Source organism: Vitis riparia, chromosome 13 (assembly GCF_004353265.1).
Source record: "Vitis riparia cultivar Riparia Gloire de Montpellier isolate 1030 chromosome 13, EGFV_Vit.rip_1.0, whole genome shotgun sequence".
Lineage (NCBI taxonomy): Eukaryota > Viridiplantae > Streptophyta > Magnoliopsida > Vitales > Vitaceae > Vitis > Vitis riparia.
The window spans coordinates 22,986,045-23,011,406 of NC_048443.1; the positions used below are offsets into that span (position 1 = coordinate 22,986,045).

The 25,362-nt window shown below is 32.3% G+C and overlaps 1 protein-coding gene across 3 annotated transcripts; it reads left to right on the top strand.

The window, feature by feature from the left end:
- Positions 1-1,199: 1,199 nt before the first annotated feature.
- LOC117928832 (amino acid transporter AVT1C) lies at positions 1,200-11,806 on the top strand. 3 transcript variants are annotated; one of them, XM_034848871.1, is made up of 15 exons: positions 1,200-1,346; positions 1,424-1,510; positions 1,804-1,865; positions 2,079-2,293; positions 2,777-3,111; positions 4,677-4,891; positions 5,846-5,869; positions 7,064-7,244; positions 7,444-7,663; positions 8,050-8,185; positions 8,769-8,788; positions 9,304-9,449; positions 9,728-9,771; positions 9,889-9,951; positions 11,556-11,806. In XM_034848871.1, the coding sequence occupies exons 4-15, from the start codon at positions 2,115-2,117 to the stop codon at positions 11,649-11,651; spliced, it is 1,659 nt and encodes a 552-aa protein (XP_034704762.1). In that variant the 5' UTR covers positions 1,200-1,346; positions 1,424-1,510; positions 1,804-1,865; positions 2,079-2,114; the 3' UTR covers positions 11,652-11,806. The 3 variants fall into 3 exon arrangements, with proteins under 3 accessions (XP_034704762.1, XP_034704761.1, XP_034704763.1); XM_034848870.1 differs by having other exon boundaries at positions 1,200-1,510; XM_034848872.1 differs by lacking the exon at positions 1,424-1,510.
- Positions 11,807-25,362: the final 13,556 nt, after the last annotated feature.

Sequence of the window (25,362 nt, forward strand, 5' to 3'; positions counted from 1 at the left end):
TAACCTAAAATCTATGTGTACACTCGTCATATTCATAGGTGGCAACCCATCCACACCTGTCCAAATAAATTGCAAATAAAATTATTATTAAATATAGGAATAATTGTGTTTTGGACCTGGGTCCAAAAATTCAATTTTGGTCCATATAAGTTTCATAATTGATGGATATGATGTAAAATATGAAGAGACCAATATACCATTTAAAATTATTTTCTACCATAATATTTGACAAATTTTTTTATTTTAATTTTTTTAATAATTATTCTGAAAATTTATTATTTTTAAAAAATTATATTCTAAAAATATATAATTTTTAAAAAATAAATTTGACATATTTTTAGTTATTTTTTATATACAAAATTTTAAAAATATATATTTTTCAAGATGTTTGATTTTTAAATAATAATAATAATAATTTATTTTTATTTTTTTGGAAAATGGTGTATTTTTTTCAAATCAATAAATCATATTAAATTTTATTGAGGTTTACAAAATGAATAAAATTTAAATTAATCTTTTCTACCTTTTTTTTTTTTCATAGTGAGCAAATGTCATTTCTGGAAAGATAAAAAATTGATATCCTTATTATCAATTTTCACACTTACTATAGGTCTTGAGTTTAAATAGTGAACTTATACAGACAAAAACTTAATTTTTGGGTCCAATTGGGTTTAAAACACAATTATCCCTTAAATATATATGCATATTTTCTCCCGATAAAATTGGAAATATAAATAGAAAAGATGAGTATATTAAATGTCACCCTTCTTAAATTTGTAAAGATAATCTTAAACGTCGAAAACTTTTTCTTTTTTTTTTCATATAAAAATCTAAAAGGAATTAATATAATTAAAATTAATTAAAAAAAAATTTAATTTTTATATACACTAAAAAAATAAGCGAAACTAATTTTTAAAAATATATAATAATAATTTATTAATGTTAAATTTATTTTTTGAATTTTTTTTCTCAAAATATACCAGAATGAAAATACATCAGGAGGTAAAGGTATGGGAAGCGTATGGATTAAAAAGTAAAATCAGCAAGAAAATTAAGGTTTCCAGCAACGACCGCGCTGGACTTTGACGTAGCGGCGTTTGTAGCACGTTAAGACCCAGTCGCGCGCGTATGATATTCACTGTCGTCGTCGTCGTCATCTTCACTTTCGATACGAATGAGACTAGTATTATAAATAGATGACGCCACCGCAGGAAGAAACTGCAACGGAAAACACTCTCTGCTTCTTCTCCTTCTTCTCCTTCTCCTTCCTCTCTCTCAGATTTGGTTCTCCATAAACCATAACTGTATCTCTCATTTTTCATTTGCTTTCGGAGCTCTGATTGCACGTATGTATGATATCGTCGTTTCATTGTTTGCTATTTGAAAAATGAATTCGTAGAAGTTGAGAAGTTCAGTTTTATAGCTTGCGGAGCAAGGATGAATTCGTATGCCAGGGAGGGAGTAGGTGTTTGAGGAAGTGTGCGGAATTGATTTGCAGAGGATTTGAACCGTAAAATATAACATGCCTTTTTCATCTATATCTATATATAGTGACGATGTCTCTGTTCTTTGAATAAATCTAAGCTCATTTTGGAGAATTCAAACCTGCGCTATAAAATTTGTGAAAATCCTTGTTTTTTGAATTCCATTTTTGTCCTTATTTATTGATTAAGGATCATTTTAGCCTGTAATTTTTATTTTTATTTTGGAATTGTTTGGATTTTTGAATTTTTTTTCTTTCTTTGTTGCGTGATTTTTGGAATGATTATGCGTTTTACTAGAATTTGGTGTTCATTTTGGCAGGAAATCTCTTGTAAAATAAGCATCCAAATTTTGAGGTGGTTCGGCAGTCCTATATATTGAAGGTATGCAAATTTCAAGGATCAGTTTATATTTTTTCTTTGCTTTTGTGTGTTTTCATTTTAAACCCTAGATCCAGTTATTAGTTGGATTTATTGAAAATGTAAGAATGCATAGCTAAAGGTTTTGGTCATTCTTTGAGTGATCTACCTTTTTATTTTCTTATCTAAGAGAGGTGGAATTTCAGAGTAGTAAGGTTTGTGGGCCTTTCTTTGCAGAAACAAGGCGTTCTGAAGTGAAAGATCAGAAACAAAATGAATAATTCAGTCTCGGATCACAGCTTCTACATTGAGAGTGATGAAGAGGATGAAGAGAACATGTCAAACAGAGGCAATAATGACGGACATGATTCGGATTCTTCCCATTCTTCCACTGAAATTGAGCAGCAGAACAAACCCAGTTCTTACAATACTTCATGGCCTCAAAGTTACAGGTATACTCTGTCTTTTCTCGTTCCGTTATCCTCGATTTTCATGAATTTATTAGACGCTTAATTTTTGAGGCTTCCTTTCTTCCAGTAGGAAAATTTATCAGCATATGGATAATTTTTCTGGTAGCTTGAATTTGGCAGGTTCTCTTTGTAAGCTTCCTAAAAAGAACATGTGTGTTGTATATATAATTTATCATATCTGTTAAATTTGCTTTCGAATAAGCTTTTATTGAGGCAGATATCCTGAAAGCAATGTGCTTTTTGAGCTTGGTTTTTGCTGAAAAGCATGCTAAAACTACACTGGATGTTGTCAAAATCTTTTTACAAAATCAATGGTTGAATATTTTTACAAAATCTTTGTTGCTTTCTCAAAAGTTTGCAATTATTAAGGTCATAAGTTCTTGATAAAATCCCAATGTGATGGTTATATTAAAATTTTCAATGCGAATCTACAAATCCTCATTGTTTTTTCTACTTACATTTCAGGCAATCTATTGATCTGTACAGTAGTGTACCGTCTCCAAGTATTGGGTTTTTGGGCACTCCGTCCCTGTCAAGATTAGGCAGTTCATTTCTTTCCTCATCACTAACAAGGAGACACACACCTGAAGTATTGTCTTCTTTGGTAAAACCTCTGCTACCATCAGTAGCAGATGAGCAACAGGAGCAACAAAGGCGTAGTTCTCATTCGTTGCTTCCCCCAATTCCACCATCAAGAAGGTCTTATATAAAAAAGGCAGGTCTAGATCAAAAACCCCACAAGGTCTCACATGAAGTTCCAATTTCACGCCAGAGCTCATATGGACAGGCTGTGCTAAATGGTATGATACTCATGCTTATTCCTCATCTTTCAGGATCAAATAGGGTAGAATCATTTAATAGAGATCAATCAAAAGTCGACACACTGCATCTGCCATAGAGATACGTTGTTGTTCACGACTCTTAATCCTTTTGTGCTTGCGTAACCTATTTTAATTTTTACTTCAACTCCACCAAGGACAAGAAAATTTGAACGTTTTTATAATATCCTCAAGATGAGGATCTACCCCATCCCTTCCGAGAAAACTCCAATACTCAATCGGCAGTTGACTTTATTTGGCTCTCCCACCTCTTAAATTTTGCAACATCAAAAGACGAATGAATTCTTCACTTGTATTTTATTTATAATTATCAATGATGAATGAATCTAGAGAATCCCTAACAATGATTATTTTGTATCGATTGCATCTAAATTATTGATCTGTGGCTTTAAACAGTAAGTAGGACAAATTTACCCATGATAATTGTGAAGTAGACTCCTAGGCATAACAGAACATAAGAAGAAATCCATTTAAACCACAAATGGGAGTGGTTTTAGTTGTTGGTATGCAAAAGATGTTGATTGAGATACACAGTTCATGTGTGCGAGTGTAAGAAATTTTAGATTACCCTCGACGTCCAACTTGCCATACAACCGGTTAGAATAAAATTTTCTGGTGGGCCTTCAACTGCACGGACATGAAAGCCAGTCAAATAGTGTTGAATATACTGGCCCATCCCTGCAGATGAACTTGAATAGCTGGTTCTGGGGCCACCTGTGTCTCCCCTCTCTCTCCAATTAGTGGCTAAAGATAGGGTTGATGATGTCACTATTATACCGTCTACTCAATTCTCTATCAGCTTGCTACTCTTTAAAAACCGAGATCTTGAATAGTTGAATGTCTTCTAGTGCCATCTCCAATACTACAGACAAAATGTCTTAATTTTCGGCTAATTTTAATTCTGTGCTTCCAACTTTCTGCATCTCATTTTTTACTAATTTGGCGCCTAATTTCTGTATACAACAAACATATACCTTCAGATCTGATGGATTAATTTCATTTGTTATATCAATATAACAATAAACAAAAGGGGAAAAAATAAAAATAAAAATAAATAATTCTGCCTCCTCTCTGAGCTTATACTATAGGAAGTATCTTTATGAGCTTTATTTATTTGCTTCTAAAAGAAACCTACCCAATACCTCTTGTAAACTAAGGTGTGGTAAACAAGGCTAGGATTGCACATGGTTCACATGAAAAATCAACTTACGGACAAAAAACCGGCTAGCTGTCAGCAAGTTGATTCACCGTGTCTTTCAGTGTGAGAGACATGAACAATTTGCCCATGCCTTTTTGTTGATGAAACTTGCAAATGGGAAAGAAAACAGTACTGAGACCCTAGAAGGGAAAGAAGAAATGTATTGCCACATACGATTTGATTGCTTCCCATAGTGTCCATGTGTACCCTGAAAGCAACAATGATGACATGGGTCTCTGCAGTCGTCAAGAAATAACAGATGAGGGTATATTTCCTGTAATGATCATATGAAATCTTGCACTAAAACGCTTACATTGGCTATGTGCAGGGATGAATGTATTGTGTGGAGTCGGAATTCTTTCTACTCCATATGCGGTGAAAGAAGGGGGATGGGTTGGACTATCAATACTGCTTATATTCGCATTGCTGTCATTCTACACTGGGATTCTCTTGCGTTACTGCTTGGATAGTGCTCCAGGGCTTGAAACTTACCCAGACATTGGCCAAGCTGCATTTGGTACTACAGGCCGATTTGCCATCTCGGTGAGTCTCCTTCTTCTATCCTTTTTATCTCCCCTTGTCATCAACTTTTTGAGTAACAAAGAATACCCAGCAAGTATGGAAAACAATTAATTAGGTTAGTGTCGGTTGGATATTTTTTATTTTCAAAATAAAAATAATAATAATAACTTTTATATAAACTACAGAAAATCTTATAAACATACAATAAAAAAAAAAAAAAAAGAGAATGACTTTAAAATTTGTTTAAAAAATTCAGGATAATGAAATCTTATAAATGATACTTATGAAAGGAGATCCAAATAAAAAAATAACAAATGAAAAAAAAAATCTAATAAATTTTAAATTAATGAAGACTATACACATTTAATCAAAACTTAGATACTTGTGAATTTAACCGAATTAAAAGTTTTATATTTTTTTAATTGGTTTAGCAATATTCAGTATTTATCTTTTTTATGACTGTTTTTTCAAGGTAAACGAGGGTAAAGGAAAGTGGTGTTTGTATTTTTAATTGAATAAAAAAAGTTAAAATATTTTTTTTCTATTCAATTAAAAATAACATATTGATATAATCAATATAATTAAATTATATTTATTAATAATAAATTTATTTTAATTATATTGATTGATATCAATTAATTATTTTAATTAAATACAAAATAAAATATTTTAAATTTTTTTATTCAATCATAAAACAAATATTATCAAGATTTTATTATACTAAAGTTTGAAAAAATAAGGTAACATGTTAAGAATTAGTAAAGTTCAAATCTAACAAAAATAAATAAAAAAATAAAAATGTAATATCTTCTTTTTATTTTATTTTTTCTAATTTATTTCAACTTTTCAAAGTATTTTCAGAAGAAAGAAAACTTCACCATGCAAGTTAAATAGCAATTTCCTTAAATTAAGCTCGGTACCTTACAAACATGACTGGCTTCTCACGTTCTTTCGCTTGTTTTCTTGTGGCCGCAGATAATACTATACGTGGAACTCTATGTAAGTGCATCCGCTTGACTTTCTAAATCGTACCCTCTTATTTGATGCTCACATCAAATCACATCACTTTTTAATTTTGCATCAAATTCATAGTGCTTACAAATTTTGATCCATTCTACTCAATATATTAAGCATATCAAAATTAATTAAGAAAAATATAGAATACAATTTTAAAAAGAAATTTTCATTGTTCATTCTCATGGAAGTGGATTTTTTAATTTTTACTTGTAGTTCTATTATTGAACTTTCTATTTTTTATCATTTATTTTAGTATTTCTTTGTGAATTGAAGAACACATGAAAACAAGGAAAAATTAAACAAATATGAATATTTTTGGAGGTTTTGTCACGTCAATGGAATGGGGTAAAGGGATGTGAAAGGGAGCTAGAAAGTGAGCCGGCATATATATATGATAATTCGGTTGAATTGGGCCTACACATTTGTCGTCGAGTCCACAGTTTAGACGTGACGACTCGTGAAAAAAAATCCGTCAGAAGATTATGGGTGGTACAATTTTTTCAGATTCTTGCGACACGGATATCTATCTTGATCTATAATGATATTATGGCAATTTTATCATTTTATAGTTTCAAAATTATCCAAAAGTAAAGCAAAAAAAAAAAAAAACAACGAGTCAACGACAATAATAATCATAATAATAATAATAATTTTTATTAGTATAATTATTAGCATAATAAAAAGGTGTTAATATTTAATTAGGAAAGTTGATTTATTGCACAGTAGAGGAAATTTGGAGGACGTCTATTGATGGGTGGACTTAGTGGCAGTTAATGAGTACCTTATAAGATGGGTCTCTTGTAGGAAAATCAAACATAAAGATTTTAGTTTGATTGAAGAAATGGATTTTTAACGTCTAATTTTGGGGTCCTCCCCTCAAAACATTCTTGGAATATTTCTCAGTGCTCAATGACTGCCATTAAAATTATATGACTGGCATCATCAAAATTCAGAGCAGGATGATTATTTGGAACACTTGGTAACTTAACATTTATTAAATGTGAAAGGACTGTTCTCATATAAGGAAATTGGTGGCTTTTCTTGAGGTTGTTCGCATCCTTCATTTTTTTTCAGTTTTGTTCTCATCAAATTTTGTTTCTGAATCATGTGCTCAGTATGATGTTCATTTAGAGCATAGGTGCAAGGTACTGATGATCACCATCTTCTTTCCTGCAGGCTTGTTGTGTTGAATATATAATTCTGGAGAGTGATAATTTATCATCACTCTTTCCAAATGCCCATTTAAACTTTGGAGTCTTTGACTTAGGATCACACCATCTATTCGCATTGATGACCACCCTGGCTGTTCTTCCTACTGTCTGGCTCCGAGATCTCAGTGTTCTTAGTTACATCTCTGGTAAGTATTGGACCGTGTAGATGTAGACGTAGCTATGTCTTATGGATTTTGAAGTTTTTTTTTATGAAGCCTGGTATATACATAGTTACATTATACATAAATTGCAAGTGTATATGGACTGAATTATCATATCCGAGGCTTGATTTCTTTGGTAATTCTTAGTTTGGGCTTCTTTCTTTTTTTCTTTTTCTTTTTTCAGCTGGGGGAGTTGTTGCTTCGATATTGGTGGTCCTCTGCTTGTTTTGGGTTGGCCTAGTAGATCAGGTTGGCTTTCAAAGTGAAGGGACTGTACTGAACCTCACCAATCTTCCTGTTGCTATTGGTCTCTATGGCTACTGCTATTCAGGGCATGCTGTTTTCCCAAACATCTATACTTCAATGGCAAAACCAAACCAATACCCATCAGTACTCCTAATTAGGTATTTGAAGATGATGAACTATCTTACTTACAATTGGGGTTTTTTTTTATTTTTTATTTTGTTTTTTTTTTATTTGTCACTAGGCCTTAGTATCAGGGTATGTGTTTAATTCTTTATCTTTTGCTTTGTTTAAAAATTCAAGATGTTCCTAGACCATATATAACCTGCAAGTTTGCTTTACCAAATGCCAGCCTAGTGTTGTTGATTTTAAACCAGTCATACCAAGACCTGCCACTATTTCTGCACCATATGTTATATATAAGTTAGGAGAGGGCCATTAATTAAACATTCCAAAGTCTCCAGCTTCTAAATTAAAAATAACTTGTAATTTTAAAGTTCCTCTAATTTTCTTTGCACTCAACAGTCAACATCCATTCTTAATGCAGCTTTGCTATTTGTACTCTCTTATATGCTGGAGTTGCTGTGTTGGGATACCAAATGTTTGGAGAATCAACATTATCACAATTCACTCTTAACATGCCCCAAGATTTGGTTGCCTCTAAGATTGCAGTGTGGACAACGGTATGCTCATGAAAGTTTTCATTATATAGTTCAGAGTCTCTAATTTGTTCTTTGTTACATGATCCCTAGACTAACCATTATTCTCTTAAGAGGAATGTAAGGGAATATTAGTTGAGTTATCACCACAAACATGGCATTGTAGACTTCTTTTTTAAACATCTTGTCTTGGTACATCACAGGAAAAAACCTTGTTAACACTGAACCAGCTGTCATGACATGGAAATGAGGCTGGTCTGGTTCTAATTTCGTCAACTGGCATGTTAATGTAGTTAAATAGCTTAACTGATAAGTTCATCTAAGAAACAATCAAATGACAAAGATTTTAATCTGCTCCTGCCCTTTGTCAGCTTTGTTTCTGCTTAATTTGAATTTGGTTCAACTCTAGTCACTGCAGGGACAAGTTCCCCGGTGAATGACTAAAGCATGCCAATCTGGGTTGGGTTTTAACTCAAATTTGTCACCTTCAGCATGATTTTTCGATATGCAGATGCAACAAAATTATTGCTGCCTATGTTGTAAATCACTTCTTCCACTATTATATTGCAGTTTCTTTGATCTATATATCCTGTTTGTTCTTTTGCAGGTAGTTAACCCTTTTACCAAATATCCTTTTTCTAATATAATTAGATTTTCAGGTGATGAAAAATAGAGCTTATGCAAAGAAGGATCGCTCCTTTTGCTTTATTAGAACCCTCTGGAAGTATTGATGCAGAGATAAGAAATGATTTTAAAATTCCCCTTTCCCCCTTCTAGTTAGAGCCCTTAAGGAAAAATTGTAGCAAAGAAAGGAAATAAAGTGGAGGTGGAGAGTAGGTATTGCAGTTTGGCACTCTCCCTCAGTGGAGATAACTATAATGGATTGAAGAAAGTGTAAAAATTAATTCTTATGTCATCATTTTGCCCCTCTTTTTATGGTTTAGAAAATGATAGTAGCCATATTTCCTCCCTTTATTTCCTTTATGAAAACATATGAAAGAAGTTTATCCTGTTTCTCTCATGGCCAAATCCCAATTCCAGATGAAGAGTAAAGCATTTGAGCTCTTTCATTTTTTTCTTTTTTTCTTTTTTTACTTTTTTTAAAGAAGAACAACAGAAAATTTTTCCTTAATTAGAGCCACATATGCATTAACCATGTCTCCAGTAGCAATGAGTCTGGAAGAGTTGATCCCTTCAAACCAATCCAAATCTCACATGTATGCAATCCTCATTAGAACAGCCCTGGTGATCTCTACATTGCTTGTGGGCCTCACCGTTCCCTTCTTCGGTAAGTTCTCTCATTCTATTTTGATTGTGATGATGCTTGGTCCATTATTTCCCTTTGTCTCCTCAGCAACCATAGAGAGCATATTGAACCAAATAAAACAAGTAGAAGTAAAAGCAACTTATCAAATATACTTAAATTTTGATTTTAAACTTAAATCTGGTGGAACCCATTTGGATCTTCCGTACCATTTCTTCATAACCCTCGGATTATTTAAGCCTTTGACCTTTTGCTGCTCCTTTATTCCACTATGTCATCACTATCCTTTTATCTGGTTGCAGGTTTGGTGATGGCATTGATTGGATCTTTTCTCACAATGCTTGTAGTAAGTTTTCTTGTGCTGTTTTTATCATTTAGCTTTTCCAGCAATTTTACCTTCCCATTTGTTTTCAAATGGGAAACATATACTTCCATGCTAATAGATATCTTTTTTTTTTTGCAGACTTTAATACTTCCATGTGCTTGTTTCCTAAGCATCTTGAGGGGAAAAATCACACGTTTTCAGGTATGAGCAATGCACATCTGTTTAAGCATTGGTAAAAATGATAAGAACATTTTTTTAAAGGCAAATAAGAATATATATAGAGAGAGAGAAATAGATAGATAGATAGATAGATGGAAAAGAAAAGCTTCAATTTGAAGTGACAAATACAATGCTCCGGAAATATACATGTGAGATAAAAGCTTCAAACTACAGCAGCCTGCAACAACCCTACCTTCGGACTTAGGGCACAACTATTCTATTAGCAATGAAGGAGTCCTTAAGATATTGGATAGTGCTTTGCTCCCCTTCAAAGATACTTCAGTTTCGTTCCTTGCAAATTGTTCAAAAAAAAAGTAAAGAGGAGCGATTCTCTAAGCCTTCCTTCTCTTCTTGCCCATGCAAGCTCCCATTCGAACCCATGAATAGGTCCTTCACCAAAAATGGAAGAATCCACGAGATGCCAAAAAATGGAAAATAGAAAGTGCCATAACTCTCTAGCTTTCCCACATCAGATGAGGAGATGATTTACTGATTCTTCTAAATTTTTGCACATATAACAATAACCCATCAGAACTCACTCTTCTTTTTTAAATTGGTCCATAGTTAAAATCATTCTCTAAGTTGTTTCCTAAGCTAAAAAACTTACCTTGCTAGAAGCTCAAACAACAAGATTAATATTTAAATGTATTAACCTTATATTTTGCCTCTTCTTTTTGGCATCTCTTCAAGACTAGTAATTTATTAGGCATAATAGGCTTGGAAACACCTCTTACTAAAGGTTGTTGGTGGTCATTAGTAGGGTCGTAATTTGGGTTGTTGGGTCATATTCATGTCATGTCAAAATTCTAGTACTCAAACTAAATAGGCCTCCAAATATGACACTTAGTGTTAAAAACATGAACCCCATTACGATCTAATTACAAGTAATATGTCATGTAACTCATTTAATAATCATGTCGAGTTAGGTCTTGTTTAAGTCAATATGATTAATCTCAAAACATGACATATTTATAATCCAATTGACTTATTTATTCAAAATCAAATTTTAAATGAGTTAAATATGGATTCAATAGGTTATAGAACAATTAGACTAATCAACATGATTATAAAATAGGTTGTTTGTGGTCAATTTTGTATTATGCACACTGACCCAAAAATAACTTGGTTATCAAATGGGTTATGTGGATTCACACGAACTTGATCTAAGCACGAGCATACTCAATCCAAACCTATGAAAAGCATATTAGATTTGGATCATCTTGATGAATTGTATGAAGCTTTACCATCATTAGTAATTCATGGGATTCAACTGTTCCACCACACAATCCATTCCCATCTAAGTTCCATCTAAGCAGGGCTATGATTATCATACCCTTGTTTTAACTTTCCATCAACACTAGGTTTCAAAAATTGAATATACCGGTTATCCTGTTTTGTGAGTAGGCAGGCTCATGAAATTTTTTCCTAGAAGTGTCCTCTATATAAGGTGCTGATACAGTTCATGAGGCCACATCACATCAACCTATTTGTTCCAGGGCTCAATGCATCATTGACATTTAGCTAAATTCTTGAAGCAGACTGTTCCAGTTCCTTTTGCTAACATGTTTGCTTGTTATATCGTGTAGGGATCACTCTGTATTCTTATTATTGCAGTGGGCGTTGTGTCTTCAGCCTTTGGAACTTACTCTGCCCTTGCCAAAATTATTGAGAAGTTGAGCTGAAGTTGTTTTGAAAATTTTCCCTCCATTCCCTTGCTTTTGAGTAGATGTTGGATGTTGTTTTTCATGCATCTCGTGATGTTTAATTTTATCTGTATCTGTTAAGGGTATTGATGAGCAATAAATAAAAGCCAAGCACCATTTGTAGCCTTTTTCAAGTAGTAGTTTCTTCTCAGCAATCACCTTCACTCAAATGTGAGCATTTGAAAATAAGGTTTATCAAATACCCTCTCAATATGTAGTGCTTTATATTTGATTTTAAGTTAAATTATATTTAAATTGTTTGACTTGAAACTTACTAAGAGTGTATTTGAGAGTGATTTTAGAAAACATTTTTTTAATGATAAAAAATTTTCAGTATTAAAAATATTAAAAGTGCTTCCTAAAATCACTACCAAATGGGTTCTGAATATGTTTTATAGTGATTTTAGAAAGTGTTTTTAATATTTTTAATACTTGAAAGATAAAAATTCTCAAGTGTTAAAAATGTTAGAAACGTTTTCTAGAATCACTGTCAAACGCGCTTTAAGGGTCCGTTTAACAATGTTTTTTGTCGAATTGTTTTTATTGGAAGTGTTTTCTTTTGTACCACTTATGTGAAAAAGGCTTTTACGAAAATCTAGAAAAATGATTATAATAGTGTTTTTAACAATGTATTTAGAATCGAATCGGTTATTAAACTAGAAAAGTTATCGATTCATGATTCATTGATCGAATCGGTAATGTTATAAATATATATTTGATATATTATTAAAATTAAAAATAATTTTAAAAATAAAAATGATAAATTATGAGTAACACAATTTTTCATAAATTTTTTTAAATCATAATATTTTCATTAATTTGAATTAAAATTATAATTTTAGAAACCATGAAGTTAAAAAGATTACAATTGTAAAATTAAAATAACTAATAATGGAAATAAAATAATAAAATAATATAAAAATAAAAAAATATAAAGAAAATATGAAAATGTGAGTGAAAGACTCATAATCTCGTGTTTTTATATTTAAATATTATTTTTTGACATTTTTATTTTATAATTCATATTTAACCACACATATGAAATGTTAGGATTGAAATATTGATATGTTATTGAATCATTAATTTACCATTTATTTATTTTTTGAAAATTTAATTATGATACCAAAAAATAATTTTTTTCTATCATATATCTTGTTTTCAACCAATGACAAAATTCTATATATATAATTGGTATTTTCAACCAATAACAGATTTATATGTATATAACAAATATTTAAAAGTTTTTCTCTTTAAAGATAATTAATTCAAATATCAAGATTTTTTTACTTATTTAATAACCAAATTTAAAATTTACAAAATTAGTAAATTAGAGCCACAAAATTAGTCACTTTGATATTTTTATATTAAAACTTTAAAATTTTCAAAATCTATTGAATTATTGAATTATCGAATTATTACTTGTGGAAAAAGTCAACATTATGAATGATGTCATCGTGGAAATGGTGTTCGAGATTGTTTCATCATCAAGATGGGTCACCTCAGGATGACGTGGTTGTTTGGACGACGATGACATTGTACTCAAGTTGAGGGAGCGCGAAAATGTAGTTGGAGGAGGAACAACAACAATGCAGAGCGCGTTGTCGTCGAGATGGGTCGCCATCAGGATGGCATTATCGTCGGGATGGTGCGGTTGTCGAGCCAACGACGACGTTTGACTAGAGCTAGGGGGTGACAACAACGTAAAGCAGAAGGTAAAGGGGATGGGTTTGAGTGACAAAATGTCATCATTTCGATGCAAAACACATCTAAAAGACGTCGTTTTGAAAAAGAGGGAAAAAAAACCCTTTTGAATCATTTGATTTGTCCAAAACCAACTGGGTCAACCAGTTCATTGGTCCGATCGTCGGTTCTGAGGGTTTGAGACTAGTTCAAAATCTATCCGACTCAAAGGTGTGAGCCAAACCGAAACGGTTACCAATTTGACCAACTAGATTGGTCTGGTTTTTAAAACCATGGTGTAGACCCCTCTTGTGGACCAATAGATTTTCCTTTGGACCGGGAAGAGCCGGTAGCATGTTGTTGGAATGGGGGGATAGTTTCCATAGGAGCTGCATGCATGAGACATGTGGCAAGAATGTGACAAAGGATGAAATATCGGTAATCACAGATATATTGGAGATATATCGGCGGATATTTTGGAAAAAAATATCGACAAGCCTAAAATTGATCAAAATTTATAAAAATATAAGAAAAACTTCATAAAAATGTAATTAGAAGTATAATGATATTTTTGAGTTGTTTTATTAAATAATTTGATATATGTATAATATGATTTATTATATTTGATAATAATATCGTATGCATCGATAAAAATATGAATTTTATAAGTGTACATCTATTATTAAATTACATATAATATTATGATATTTGATTGTAATATGTCTAATTTTAAAATATATATTAATATTAAAATTATGATTCACTTAATTCAATTGTATTAAACAATATAAAATAAATTATGATATATGTATAATTTTTTAATATTTAATTCATTATTAATGATATTAAATACATTATGAAGAAAATTATATAATTTTTATATTTTTGGTAATCAATTAAAAGAAAATTTTGAATTTAATTATAAAATAATTACAATTAATTTGCTCTTGAAAATATTATTTTAATATTTTCTTTATATAATGAGTTTAAGTATATATATCTTTAGTGCATAATATACTGTAGCACATTGACTTCACTATAGCGCGTTTGACCGTCGTTGACCCGCATTGACCATGTGATATATCAAGAAAAATTGAAGCGGTAAGCAGTGGAGCTGGTAGAGGCTTGAAGATGGTTGAAAAACTGAACAAAAGGTAAAGAGGATGATGAGCTGGGCAATGTCGTTAACAAGAATAGCTCTATAGAGAGGAGGGGGCCGAAGTAGAAAGTAAGGTGAGAAGAGGGAGTTGAACAAAAAAACAAAGGGTGAGTACTAGTTGAAAAAGAGGAAAAAAAAAAAAAAATTGGAAGCCATGCAACTCTTGATCATGAGGGATCATTCCAAGAAAAGCTACTGTGAGCTTCTCATTTCTCATTTCCCCACTATTTCACTCTCATTTTCAACTGTTTTTTTTTAGATTGATTTGTTGAGTGGTGTGGATATCAAGGGCTACTCGTTTCCTTGGCTAGATCTAACTCCCTACATGCATGCTCTGTTTTGGCTTGGTTTTTATATGTTTGTTTTCTCTTGTGAATGTCTGATGTCTTACTCTTTTCTTGAACTAGATACATAAAAATCATGCTCTTACTTTCTTTAAATCCCTCATGTTCTTTGCTCTTTGAGGATCTATGACATAGAGCCAAGTTCATGCTCTGTTTTTACGTTATTATTATTATTATTATTATTATTATTATTCATCTCTGTTTCTTGCTAATGGTGGGGTTGAGGTCATCATGGCTAGTTCCAAGTGGGGAAGTTTCACACAATGACATAAGCTCTAGTAAAAGTAAGATTTCTATCGGCATCACTATTCTTTTCGAGTTTTTTGTGCACATCATAAGGGATTTTTCTGCAGTTCCAGATCGGTGTTCGCCATTCTTTATTTCACGTTGTCCACAACTGGAGATCGTCATGCACCTCCATTGGCAAACTTAAATTGGACACCGACATCGCTTATAAAGAAGGATCACTGTTATTGGCACCATCTCCTCTACTGTCTATTGCAATTGAAAACAAGAAGCAACATCTTCATTATTTTCTTGATTACCACCAGTTCATGTCTCCATAGAGGAGTTGCAGCAGGTTAACTTACCATCACCATACCCGATCATCACCAGATTTTGGAAGTCATCATATTGCAAGACGGACACTTTTCAGATGGATGCAACCATGAATTTCAACAGGAGGATTAGAAGATTGTAGCCATGAATCTCAGTGAGAGATTTTAAGGATCGTAACTATGAATTTCAACGGATGATTGGAAGATGTTTTGGAATTTTCTAATGGAGATTATAGTTTTGAATTTCGGTGAAATGGAAGATAATCTGAGAATGGTAGACATAAATATTGTAATATCGAAGACAAGAACACGTTCAGTTAGTTTGAGGTACTAATTATGAATCATTTTCTTCTTTTGTTGTTGCATTTCGGTGGGAGAATTGAAAAATGACAACATCTAGTGGAGATCGCATTAGTGGTAGTAGCATATGGCAGCAACATGTGGATAAAATTCAAGTGGAAAAAGTGTTAGTTCCTAGTAGAAAATTAATAGAATTGGATGATTGAATTGTAGCCACGTAATAGAGTTTCATAGCTGCATTTCAGTGGAGATCAATGGTTGTATAGACAGAGATTGTTTATGACTGAAAGTTTCTTTAATTTAAGTAGAAATATGGTTGAACTTCAGTAGATTTGGTGGCTGCATATAGGATGATCGGATGGTTGAAATCCAAGTGAAGTTTTGTGGGTATTTTCATGGTTGAATTGTGTTGAAACTATAGTGAAGAAACTAGCTTATAAGGTGATCGAATGGCTGAAATCCAAGTGAAGTTTTGTGGGTATTTTCATGATTGAATTGTGTTGAAACTCTAGTGAAGAAACAAGTTGAAGGTGACTGCATATAGGGTGATCAAATGGTTAAAATCCAAGTGAAGTTTTGTGGGTATTTTCATGGCTGAATTGTGCTGAAACTCTAATGAAGAAACAAGCTGAAGGTGGTTGTATATATGGTGGTCATGTAGCAGAGAATTAATGAAGAAAATGCCACATGTGTATGGCTATGCATTGCCACTTTTGGCATGCAATCCCAATGGCCACATGTCATCCTCTTATTTTTTTCATCATTTGATGTTAAAAATAATTTTCCACACTCCAATTTTTAAATAATTTTCAAAACTCCAATTTTTCTCAAATAATATTAATTTCACTTTGGTTTTCAAATGATTTTTTTAAGTCATTAATTTTTCTTCATTTCGTAGGGTTTTAGGTCAAAAAATCTTTTTTTTTTTTTTTTTTTTTTATAAACTTACTAAATTTCCCTTCAAGTAAGCACTTTCACAAATTTTCTTTGATTTTCAAATAATCTTGTATTTCTCTTGATTTTAAATAAGCATGAATATGATTTTCATAATTTCAAAATAATGAAATTTGTGGAATTAATTCATGCAAAATCAATTGGGCTTTGGTAGGAGCCCAACATCTAAGATATTTTCTTTAAAAATAATTTGAGTGAAGTGCATAATTGACATTGATGGTATCTTACTCTGTTTTGTGACACATGTGATATATTTTGTATTCATTATTATGCACTAATCACATTTCATGATAACGCATTATTACTTGCTATATGATCTCACTCCTACCTTATTTATTCTCTATGCATGATTTGTTTCCATTATAAGACTATCCTTTGGTATCAATTGATTTCCTTTTCAATTGTCACACTTGTATCACCTTATTTAGTAAAGACTTATTTTTAGGGACTTAGAGGGGTGTTACGGTCTTTTACCATACCTTCCCAATAGATAACCTGACCCCAGACCCAACTTTGGTTTTTTACAAACCTATTTTTCATTTAGGAGTCACACTTAGGGTTTTTCTTTCTTATTTTGTGTTTCCCTTTAAAAATAAAACAAAAATAAGTGACAACTCCAAGTCTTTTCTAAAAATCAAAATTTCACCAAATAAATAAAAAAAGTGAGTCACGTCATCGTGTGAAATGCGGGGTCCACACATGGTTTTTAATAATATGTCGTATAAGTATAAGTACGAAAACGTTTTTAATAATAATAAATTACTAAAAATGACATTTATTACAAAAATAAAAATATTATAATAAACCAAAAACTTTTATTACAAAAAAATATATAAACATTTATATTGTTAAAAAACTCAAAAAATTATTTAAAAATATTTACAAAAAAATGGATTAATAAATAAATATCAATCATCATATAACAATTCTTTAAAATAAAACAATTTATGATTAAGGTGTTTCGAATGTTGGTTCTTATGGTTTGAGGCTAATTCAAAAGTTGTCTGGCTCAAAGGTGCAAATTAGACTAGAACGGTGACTAGCTGACAGTTCGATCGATTTGTCTGGTTTGATTTTTAAAACCATGGTTTTTAATAAAATGTCGTATAAGTACAAAAACATTTTTAATGATAATAAATTACTAAAATGGGCATTTATTACAAAAAGAAAAATATTATAATAAACCAAAAATTTTTACTACAAAAAAATGTATAAACATTTATATTATTAAAAAAACTCAAAAAATTATTGTTATGATTATAAGAAAATTTTAAAAATACTTACAAAAAAAATGGATTAATAAATAAATATCAACCATCATATGACAATTTTTTTAAATAAAACAAATTATGATTAAGGTGTTAAACAAATTTACTTTTGACTCAATAACTGTTCAACACGAAACCATTAGGAACGAAATGTAGCTATTTAAATGATTTTAATTTTTCAAACCCATATTTTTTTTCATGTCTTGTTCTACTTTTGTTTGACACTTGGGAAACAGATGATAGCATAAAAGGGTATTTTAGGAATATTAAAAAAAATTGAAGTGTTTTTTTAAAGAAATACCTCCAAAGTGCTTCTCTAAAAAACATTGTAAGTGTTTTTCTAAAGTTTCAAAAGTATTTTTCAAAATATTGTCAAACACCTAATTTTTACCATGAAAACATTTTTAAGTGTTTTTAGGACTAGAAACACTTTTTAAAAGCACTACTAAGGCTCTAAGCACTTATTATTTAAACTATTAAATTGACATTTTTACCCTTATTCATTTTAACCAATGAAGTTATAAAAAATATATAATAATATACAAGAACCACTAACGTTAACCATGTTTATAATTTTTATTCATAACCATGTTTAGGCAAAACACAATCAATGAATTTTAAAAGTTATAACTTTTCTATTCCATGTTTATCATTTTTATAAAATAAAGATTTTTTTTATTAGATCATTTCAATTAAAATTTATAGTCTTTTAAATAAAATTTTTTGTTATTAATGTATTCGGATGATAAAAATAAAATTCAATTGATTTATGGAAACTATATTTAATCAAACCCTACTCTTAATTGATATTTTTTATTCTTAGTTATTTAATATAATATAAATTAAAATTCTAAATAAATTAATTAATTTATAATAAGTGGTTTTGGTTATATATTCTTTTTATTTATTATAAATTATTTATGCTATATAAGATTTTCCTTTTTTACTTTCTTATTGCAATCTTTTACTCTAAAATTTATTTTAATTATTTTCTTATTTTGATAAAATATTAAGAAAAATATTTTAAATTTCTTCTTCTTCTTCTTCTTTTCTTTCTATCTCTTTCTTTTATGTCATCCAAATATATATATATATATTCTAACATTTTCTCTATTTTTCAAACATACCCTAAATGGTTTTCTTTAAAAGAAAAATATTGTAATATATTTATGAGAATTTTACTAAATCTTTTTTAAAATTAAAATTGAACCTTTTTTAAAATAAATAACGTCACTAAATATATAAGATAATAATTTTTTTAGAAATTTTAAAAGACGTAGGGAAATATAAATTAATAATTTCATAATACAAACTTTTTACAATTTCTATTTTCTCAATTCAATTTTTTCTTAAAATATGTATGTAAAGTTGTTGATCTTTCTTCGTATTTAATGAACTCAACCTTATTCTTAATTTTTATATATTTTTTCAATTTACTTTTTAAAATATTTTGAGTGAAAGCAAAACATCCTAATCATTGGATGACAACCGATTTTTGGTATTGTGTCTGCATATATATATATATATATATATATATATATATATATATATATATATGTTTGTATGTGAAAATGTGAATCTCAATAATGGAATACACCTAGAGATGAGGAGGGGTGGGGGTGAATAGGTGTTTTATAACAATTTTGAAATTCTCTCAACAAATATTACCTAACCTTATACTATCTTAATGTCAAGAAACTTTTCTTCCAACAACTTTTCAACAAATCATAACATCCACAAACAAGAATGTATGCATCAACACTCTCCCAACAATTTATCAATGCAAAACACATGCAAATGCTTCAACATTCCTAAAAAATAAATCAAAATGTAAAATGAGAGAAAGAGACAATGAACACAGGATTTTAACGTGGAAAACCTCCAAAGAGATCAAAAACCACGGGCCTATCACCGATTGAAAGACTCCACTATGAAGAATAAAAACTGAGTACAAGGTTTTACCTAGCTCAAGCCAACCAATCCTTCCCGGACTACTTGACTAGTGCCTTCATTTTCAGCTTCTCTCTTATTCTTTCGGAGCACACTTGGAGTCCGCACTAAGCTCAATCCCAGCCTCTTCTTGAATCCACACAAGAAGAAAAATGGGTATGTACCCAAACCCAAATAGAATGAAAGATTGAGATGTGAATTAAAGAATGAATCAACCCATTTATTGCTCAAGAAAATCCATTAAAAACTAGTTTGGAAAACATTAAGAGAAGTGGATTTTTTTTGCAATCAAAAACCCCATTTTAGGAAAGCAAAAATGAGAAAATGAAGAACACTAGGAGTGTGGCTGCTCTCCCCACGTTTTCTGCAGTCTCTCTCTCCAAAAAATGAGAGAAGATTGGTTTTTAAAGTGTAAACAAAAACCCTTAATCTAATGGCTGAGATTTGATCAAAAAAACATTAGTTGGATAGATCCACCCCTACACCTGGATCGATCCAGAAACAGAGGAACGAAAGTCTTGCACCAAAAAACATTTTTCCCAACTTTCTAACACATTTAAAGATTAAAAACTAGGTTGATTCACATCCAATCACTCCACACTCGACTACATACCTCGGCCTCTTAGTAAAGTCTTAGTCTTCAAAGTCAAGTAGTACGAATAGGAATAGGAAAGCCGAGTGAGAGAACACTTAGGAATTTTTTTCGGAATTGCCAACCTAGCTAAACACTCACAATCTCCCCCTTTGGCAATTCTGGGATAAAACCCTTTACAACACGAATGAGTACAAGTAAGTAAGCCCCACCCAACTCTCATACAAGGCCCCTCACTTACTCAAAACCACAACCTAGGTACTACAATACCTGCAAACAAATGTCAAGAAAAGCATTAGTAGCACCTATACATATTCCAAGGCACTTCCACAAGATTTAAATAAATTAACACATAGATATCCACATATATCCACAAAAATCATTTGCCTAAAGATAGTCAATATGCATTCATGAGTCAAAATAATCATGTCCAATATCCACAAATACAAAACAAAATGATCATGATCAACATATCAAATATCCAAAGCACAAAACACAATGTCATGATCAACTACATGTCAAGTGTAAAATGTCTCTCCCTTTTTGTCCTAGAATGAGACAAAGAGTTGTCCAAAATAAGCAATGTACATAAGTCGATCAAAATGAACATGATAAGCAAAGTACACAAGACAAAGAGCTGTCCAAAAAAAGTAACTAGATGCTACTTGGCTAAGAGCGATGCTTATGGACAAAATCTTTAAGAGCGTGCAGCTGATCCATGTTGCAAAGCATTTGTCCATCAATTAGTGAGAAGTCTCTCTCCATATGAGATTGGAGTTGAGAAATCTGCTCAGGCAATAAGGTGGATTGAGCAGAAATCTTCTCATCCAAAGCATCAAACCTAGCACAAAGTTGAGCTAGGACACTGGAATCTACATCTGAATCTGCATCACTTTCACCAAATTTTCTCTTGGCTCTACTATGGCACACCTTCTTCTTAGAACCAAGGACACCCTTAATCTGTCCCTGACGTCGATTCCCAGAAGAGGTATCAATGGGACCCATTGGCACAAGAAAATGAGAATTTACAGGAAACACAACTCCAGCCTTTTGGCAGATTTTTGTGATTAAAATGTCATAGGGAAGAACCTCCTTCTTAAACACTGTAGGATCTCCTCGAAAAATCATCTCATCTAAGATGCAAGATGCTAGGTTGATGGGTTCCCGATGAAGGATCCGAGACAAGAGAATGCAACCATTCGTACAAATGTTTGCCCGATGAGAGGAGGGATAAACTAAGAATGATAGAAAAGTAGCTAACACCCAAACAGGATGAGATAGGCTACCAGTGTGTACCCCTGAGCCTAGCTGACCTCGGACCTCTCCCCATAAGTCAATAGACACTCTATCCAACAGGTCAGAGGTGATTTCCAAATCACTCACAAAGGGTGCTTGAACCAACGGGATGCCTAAGACTTCAACAATTATCTTAGGGGTGACTTTAACAACAATTCCAAAAAGACTTGACTGGAGGTAGGACTCATCCAAGTCATGCTCAATAATGTTCGAATAAAACATTCGGACAATAGGAGCACAAACAGACCCAGTGAAGTTTGTTAGAGGAAGTCATCCTAGTTCTACAAACAGGTCTGGAATTGGTGTGTCGAGAAAATATTCTAAATGAAATTGTATCTTAAGAACAAGAGACCTCTGACGATAAACCTTGGTGTATTGGTCTCTACAGAATTTTGCTGGGAAAACATGGAAACGAATCCCATCAATGGAAGTTTTTGCAGGAGCCTTAGGGATACTGGAAGGCTGGAGAGAAGGAATGATGGGTAAATTTTCATCTCGAGCACCTTTTGAGGTTCTAGAGGATGACCCTTTAACAGGGGTTTTGCTTCTACGACCTTTTGGAGGCATATTTCCCAAATAATCCACTCAAATAGACTATTGTGAGAAAATCTCACACAAAAACTAACCAACAACACCAATGGAAGAAAAACCAACCTGTACACAAGAGAAAAGCTGTGAAGACCAGGGGCTACCAGATCAGCAATCCTGTGATGGGGAAGATACCAGATCAGTGAGACCACAAGAAAAGCTGGAACGAATGCCGACTAACGAAAATGGAAATGCAGTCCGGCGACAAACAGGCGACAAACAGAGAAGAAAAATTTGAGATGAGACCAGCTAACAGTACACCGAAACACCGACAGTAGATAGAAATGAGAATGAGAGCTGTGCACGACGAAGATTTCCGGTGACAATAGCCGGATTGAACCAAACGACGGTGACAGGTAGAGACGAAGGGTTCTTCTCTAGAACGAAAACCCTAAGGCTTGGAAATAAATGAGAAGATTAACCAGATTTGAGGTTTTTGACATTTCAAATTTTTTTTTAAAATTATATAAAAAGTTACGAAAATACCCCTGAATCATTAAACCAAAGGAGTTGAACCAAATGAGGGCAAAAATGGAATTTGACACAAATGCATAAGTGGTATCGATCTTGGTGGATCGATCCACACATCGATCAAGAGCTCTCGGTGAAGGAACAAAATTGTGCAACTGCAGGAAACTTTTCACAAAAAAATTTCTAAGTGTTGGAGTCAAGTGGTATTGATCTTGGAGGACAAACAATCAAGGAAGAATAATCTTAAACACTCAAGGATATTCTGGATGACTTTACTCACTTTTTAATGCTCATTAGATAAACATAAGTTTGCATTTAGACTATAAAGAACATTACTCACAATTTATGTAATCACAAGGTTCAACCATGAGTTGTTACTCACTTAAAAAAAATAAAGCTAACCCTTTGAGGTTTATCTAATCAAATCAAAATAGCAAGGATTCAATATCATGTTTATCAATCAAGCCATGGAGATAAAAACATCTTGAAGCTTTTAAGATCATTAAGAGTCAATTTAACTCTTAAACAAAAGTGTAAGCATGTCACTTTCATGAACTCAACAAATGTTGAAATTTATGAAAAATGAAGAAAGGATTGAACCAAAACAAAAAGACATCAACTTGATTAAAGTTAGGAACATAGGAAGACAACTAAGACTCAAGGATATGTAAGAAGTGTCCTAAACAGGTTCTAGAGAAAGTCAATTGACTGTGCATAAACCTATGGACTTTCTAAGTGATTCAAACCTAGACACATCCAAAGGTTTAGTAAGAAAATCAGCAATTTGACCCTCAGTTGGAACATATTCCAATGACACCATTTTGTCTTCAACTAAGTCACGAATGAAGTGATGTCTAATGTCAATGTGTTTTGTTTTAGAGTGCAGAACAGGGTTCTTGGAGATGTTGATTGCACTAGTATTGTCACAAAACACTACCATGGTTCCTTGATATATTCCATAGTCTCTCAACTTTTGCTTGATCCACAAAAGCTGAGAACAACAACTACCGGCAACAATGTATTCCGCTTCAGCTGTGGAAAGCGAAACAGAGTTTTGCTTCTTACTCATCCAAGCAACCAAACAATTTCCAATATAGAAACAACCACCTGAAATGCTTTTCCTATCATCCACATTTCCAGCCCAATCAGCATCAGTGTAGCAAGCTACATCAAAATAAGTGTCAAATGGATACCAAAGACCCAGCTCTAAAGTACCAGCAATGTACCTAATGATACGCTTAAGAGCTATGAGATGAGATTCCTTAGGACATGCCTGATACCTAGCACACACTCCAACACTAAAAGCTATGTCTGGTCTACTAGCAGTGAGGTACAAAAGGCTACCAATCATGCTTCTATACAATGTTTCCTCTACCCCTTTCCCGGATTCATCCTTACTTAGCTTTAGGTTGGTAGGCATTGGTGTCCTAAAATGTTTAGTTGACTCAAGCCCAAACTTTTTGACAAGTTCCCTGCGTACTTGGATTAGGATAGGAAAATCCCATCCTTGAGTTGTTTCACTTGGAAACCAAGAAAATAGGTCAATTCTCCTATCATGCTCATCTCAAACTCACTTTTCATCTCTTTGGCAAAATCTAAAGCGCACTCACTGGAGGTAGAGTATGTCATCCACATAGATTTGTACTACCAAGAACACTTCATCATTTCTTCTAATGAACAATGTTCGATCAGCTCCCCTTCTCATGAATCATTTCTTAAGAAGATAGGATGTGGGTCTTTCATGCCAAGCTTTAGGAGCTTGCTTTAAACCATAGAGAGCTTTTCTAAGTCTATAGACATGATTTGGAAACCTACGGTCTTGAAACCCTTTGGGTTGCTCCACATACACTTCTTCATTGAGGATCCCATTTAGAAAGGCACTATTGACATCCATTTGAAACAATTTAAATTTCCATACACAAGCTACAGCTAAGAGTATTCGAATGGATTCAAGTCTTGCAACTGGAGCAAAGGTTTCATCAAAATCAATTTCCTCAATTTTCTTGAACCCTTGAGCAACTAACCTAGCTTTATTTCTCACAATCACACCATTTTCATCCATCATATTTTTTAAAATCCATTTTGTTCCAATGACATTCACATCTTTTGGTCTAGGCACTAAGAACCAAACATCATTTCTAGAAAATTGATTTAGCTCTTCATGAAGAGCCTTTACCCAAGCTTCATCATTCAAGGCTTCTTCAACATTTTTGGTTCAATTTGGGAGGTATAGCAAACATAGCTTTCCTCATTTAGCTTGGATTGTCTCCTTATTACCATGTTATCCTCATAGTTCCCAATCACATTGCTCAAAGGATGGTTCTTAGGTACCCTTGACTTATTTTTCTTTGATGGCTCAATTCTCCCCCTATCTCCTTTCTTTCCTTGCTCATCTTTCTTTTCTTCATCTTCACTAACTTTTCATCTTCAGATTTTTCTTCAATCATTTCAATATCTTTTGACACATCAATTCTATCATCATCACACTCTCTTGACCTTGATCCTATATCATCCACAATCACATTGATTGA

What these genes read in the sequence shown, in the direction of transcription:
- LOC117928832 (XM_034848870.1), top strand. Translation starts at nt 2,115, where the DNA reads ATGAATAATTCAGTCTCGGATCACAGCTTCTACATTGAGAGTGATGAA. An exon ending in TACTATACGTGGAACTCTAT is followed by an intron (nt 5,870 to 7,063) that starts GTAAGTGCATCC and finishes TCTTTCCTGCAG; the next exon opens with GCTTGTTGTGTTGAATATAT. An exon ending in AGATTGCAGTGTGGACAACG is followed by an intron (nt 8,186 to 8,768) that starts GTATGCTCATGA and finishes GTTCTTTTGCAG; the next exon opens with GTAGTTAACCCTTTTACCAA.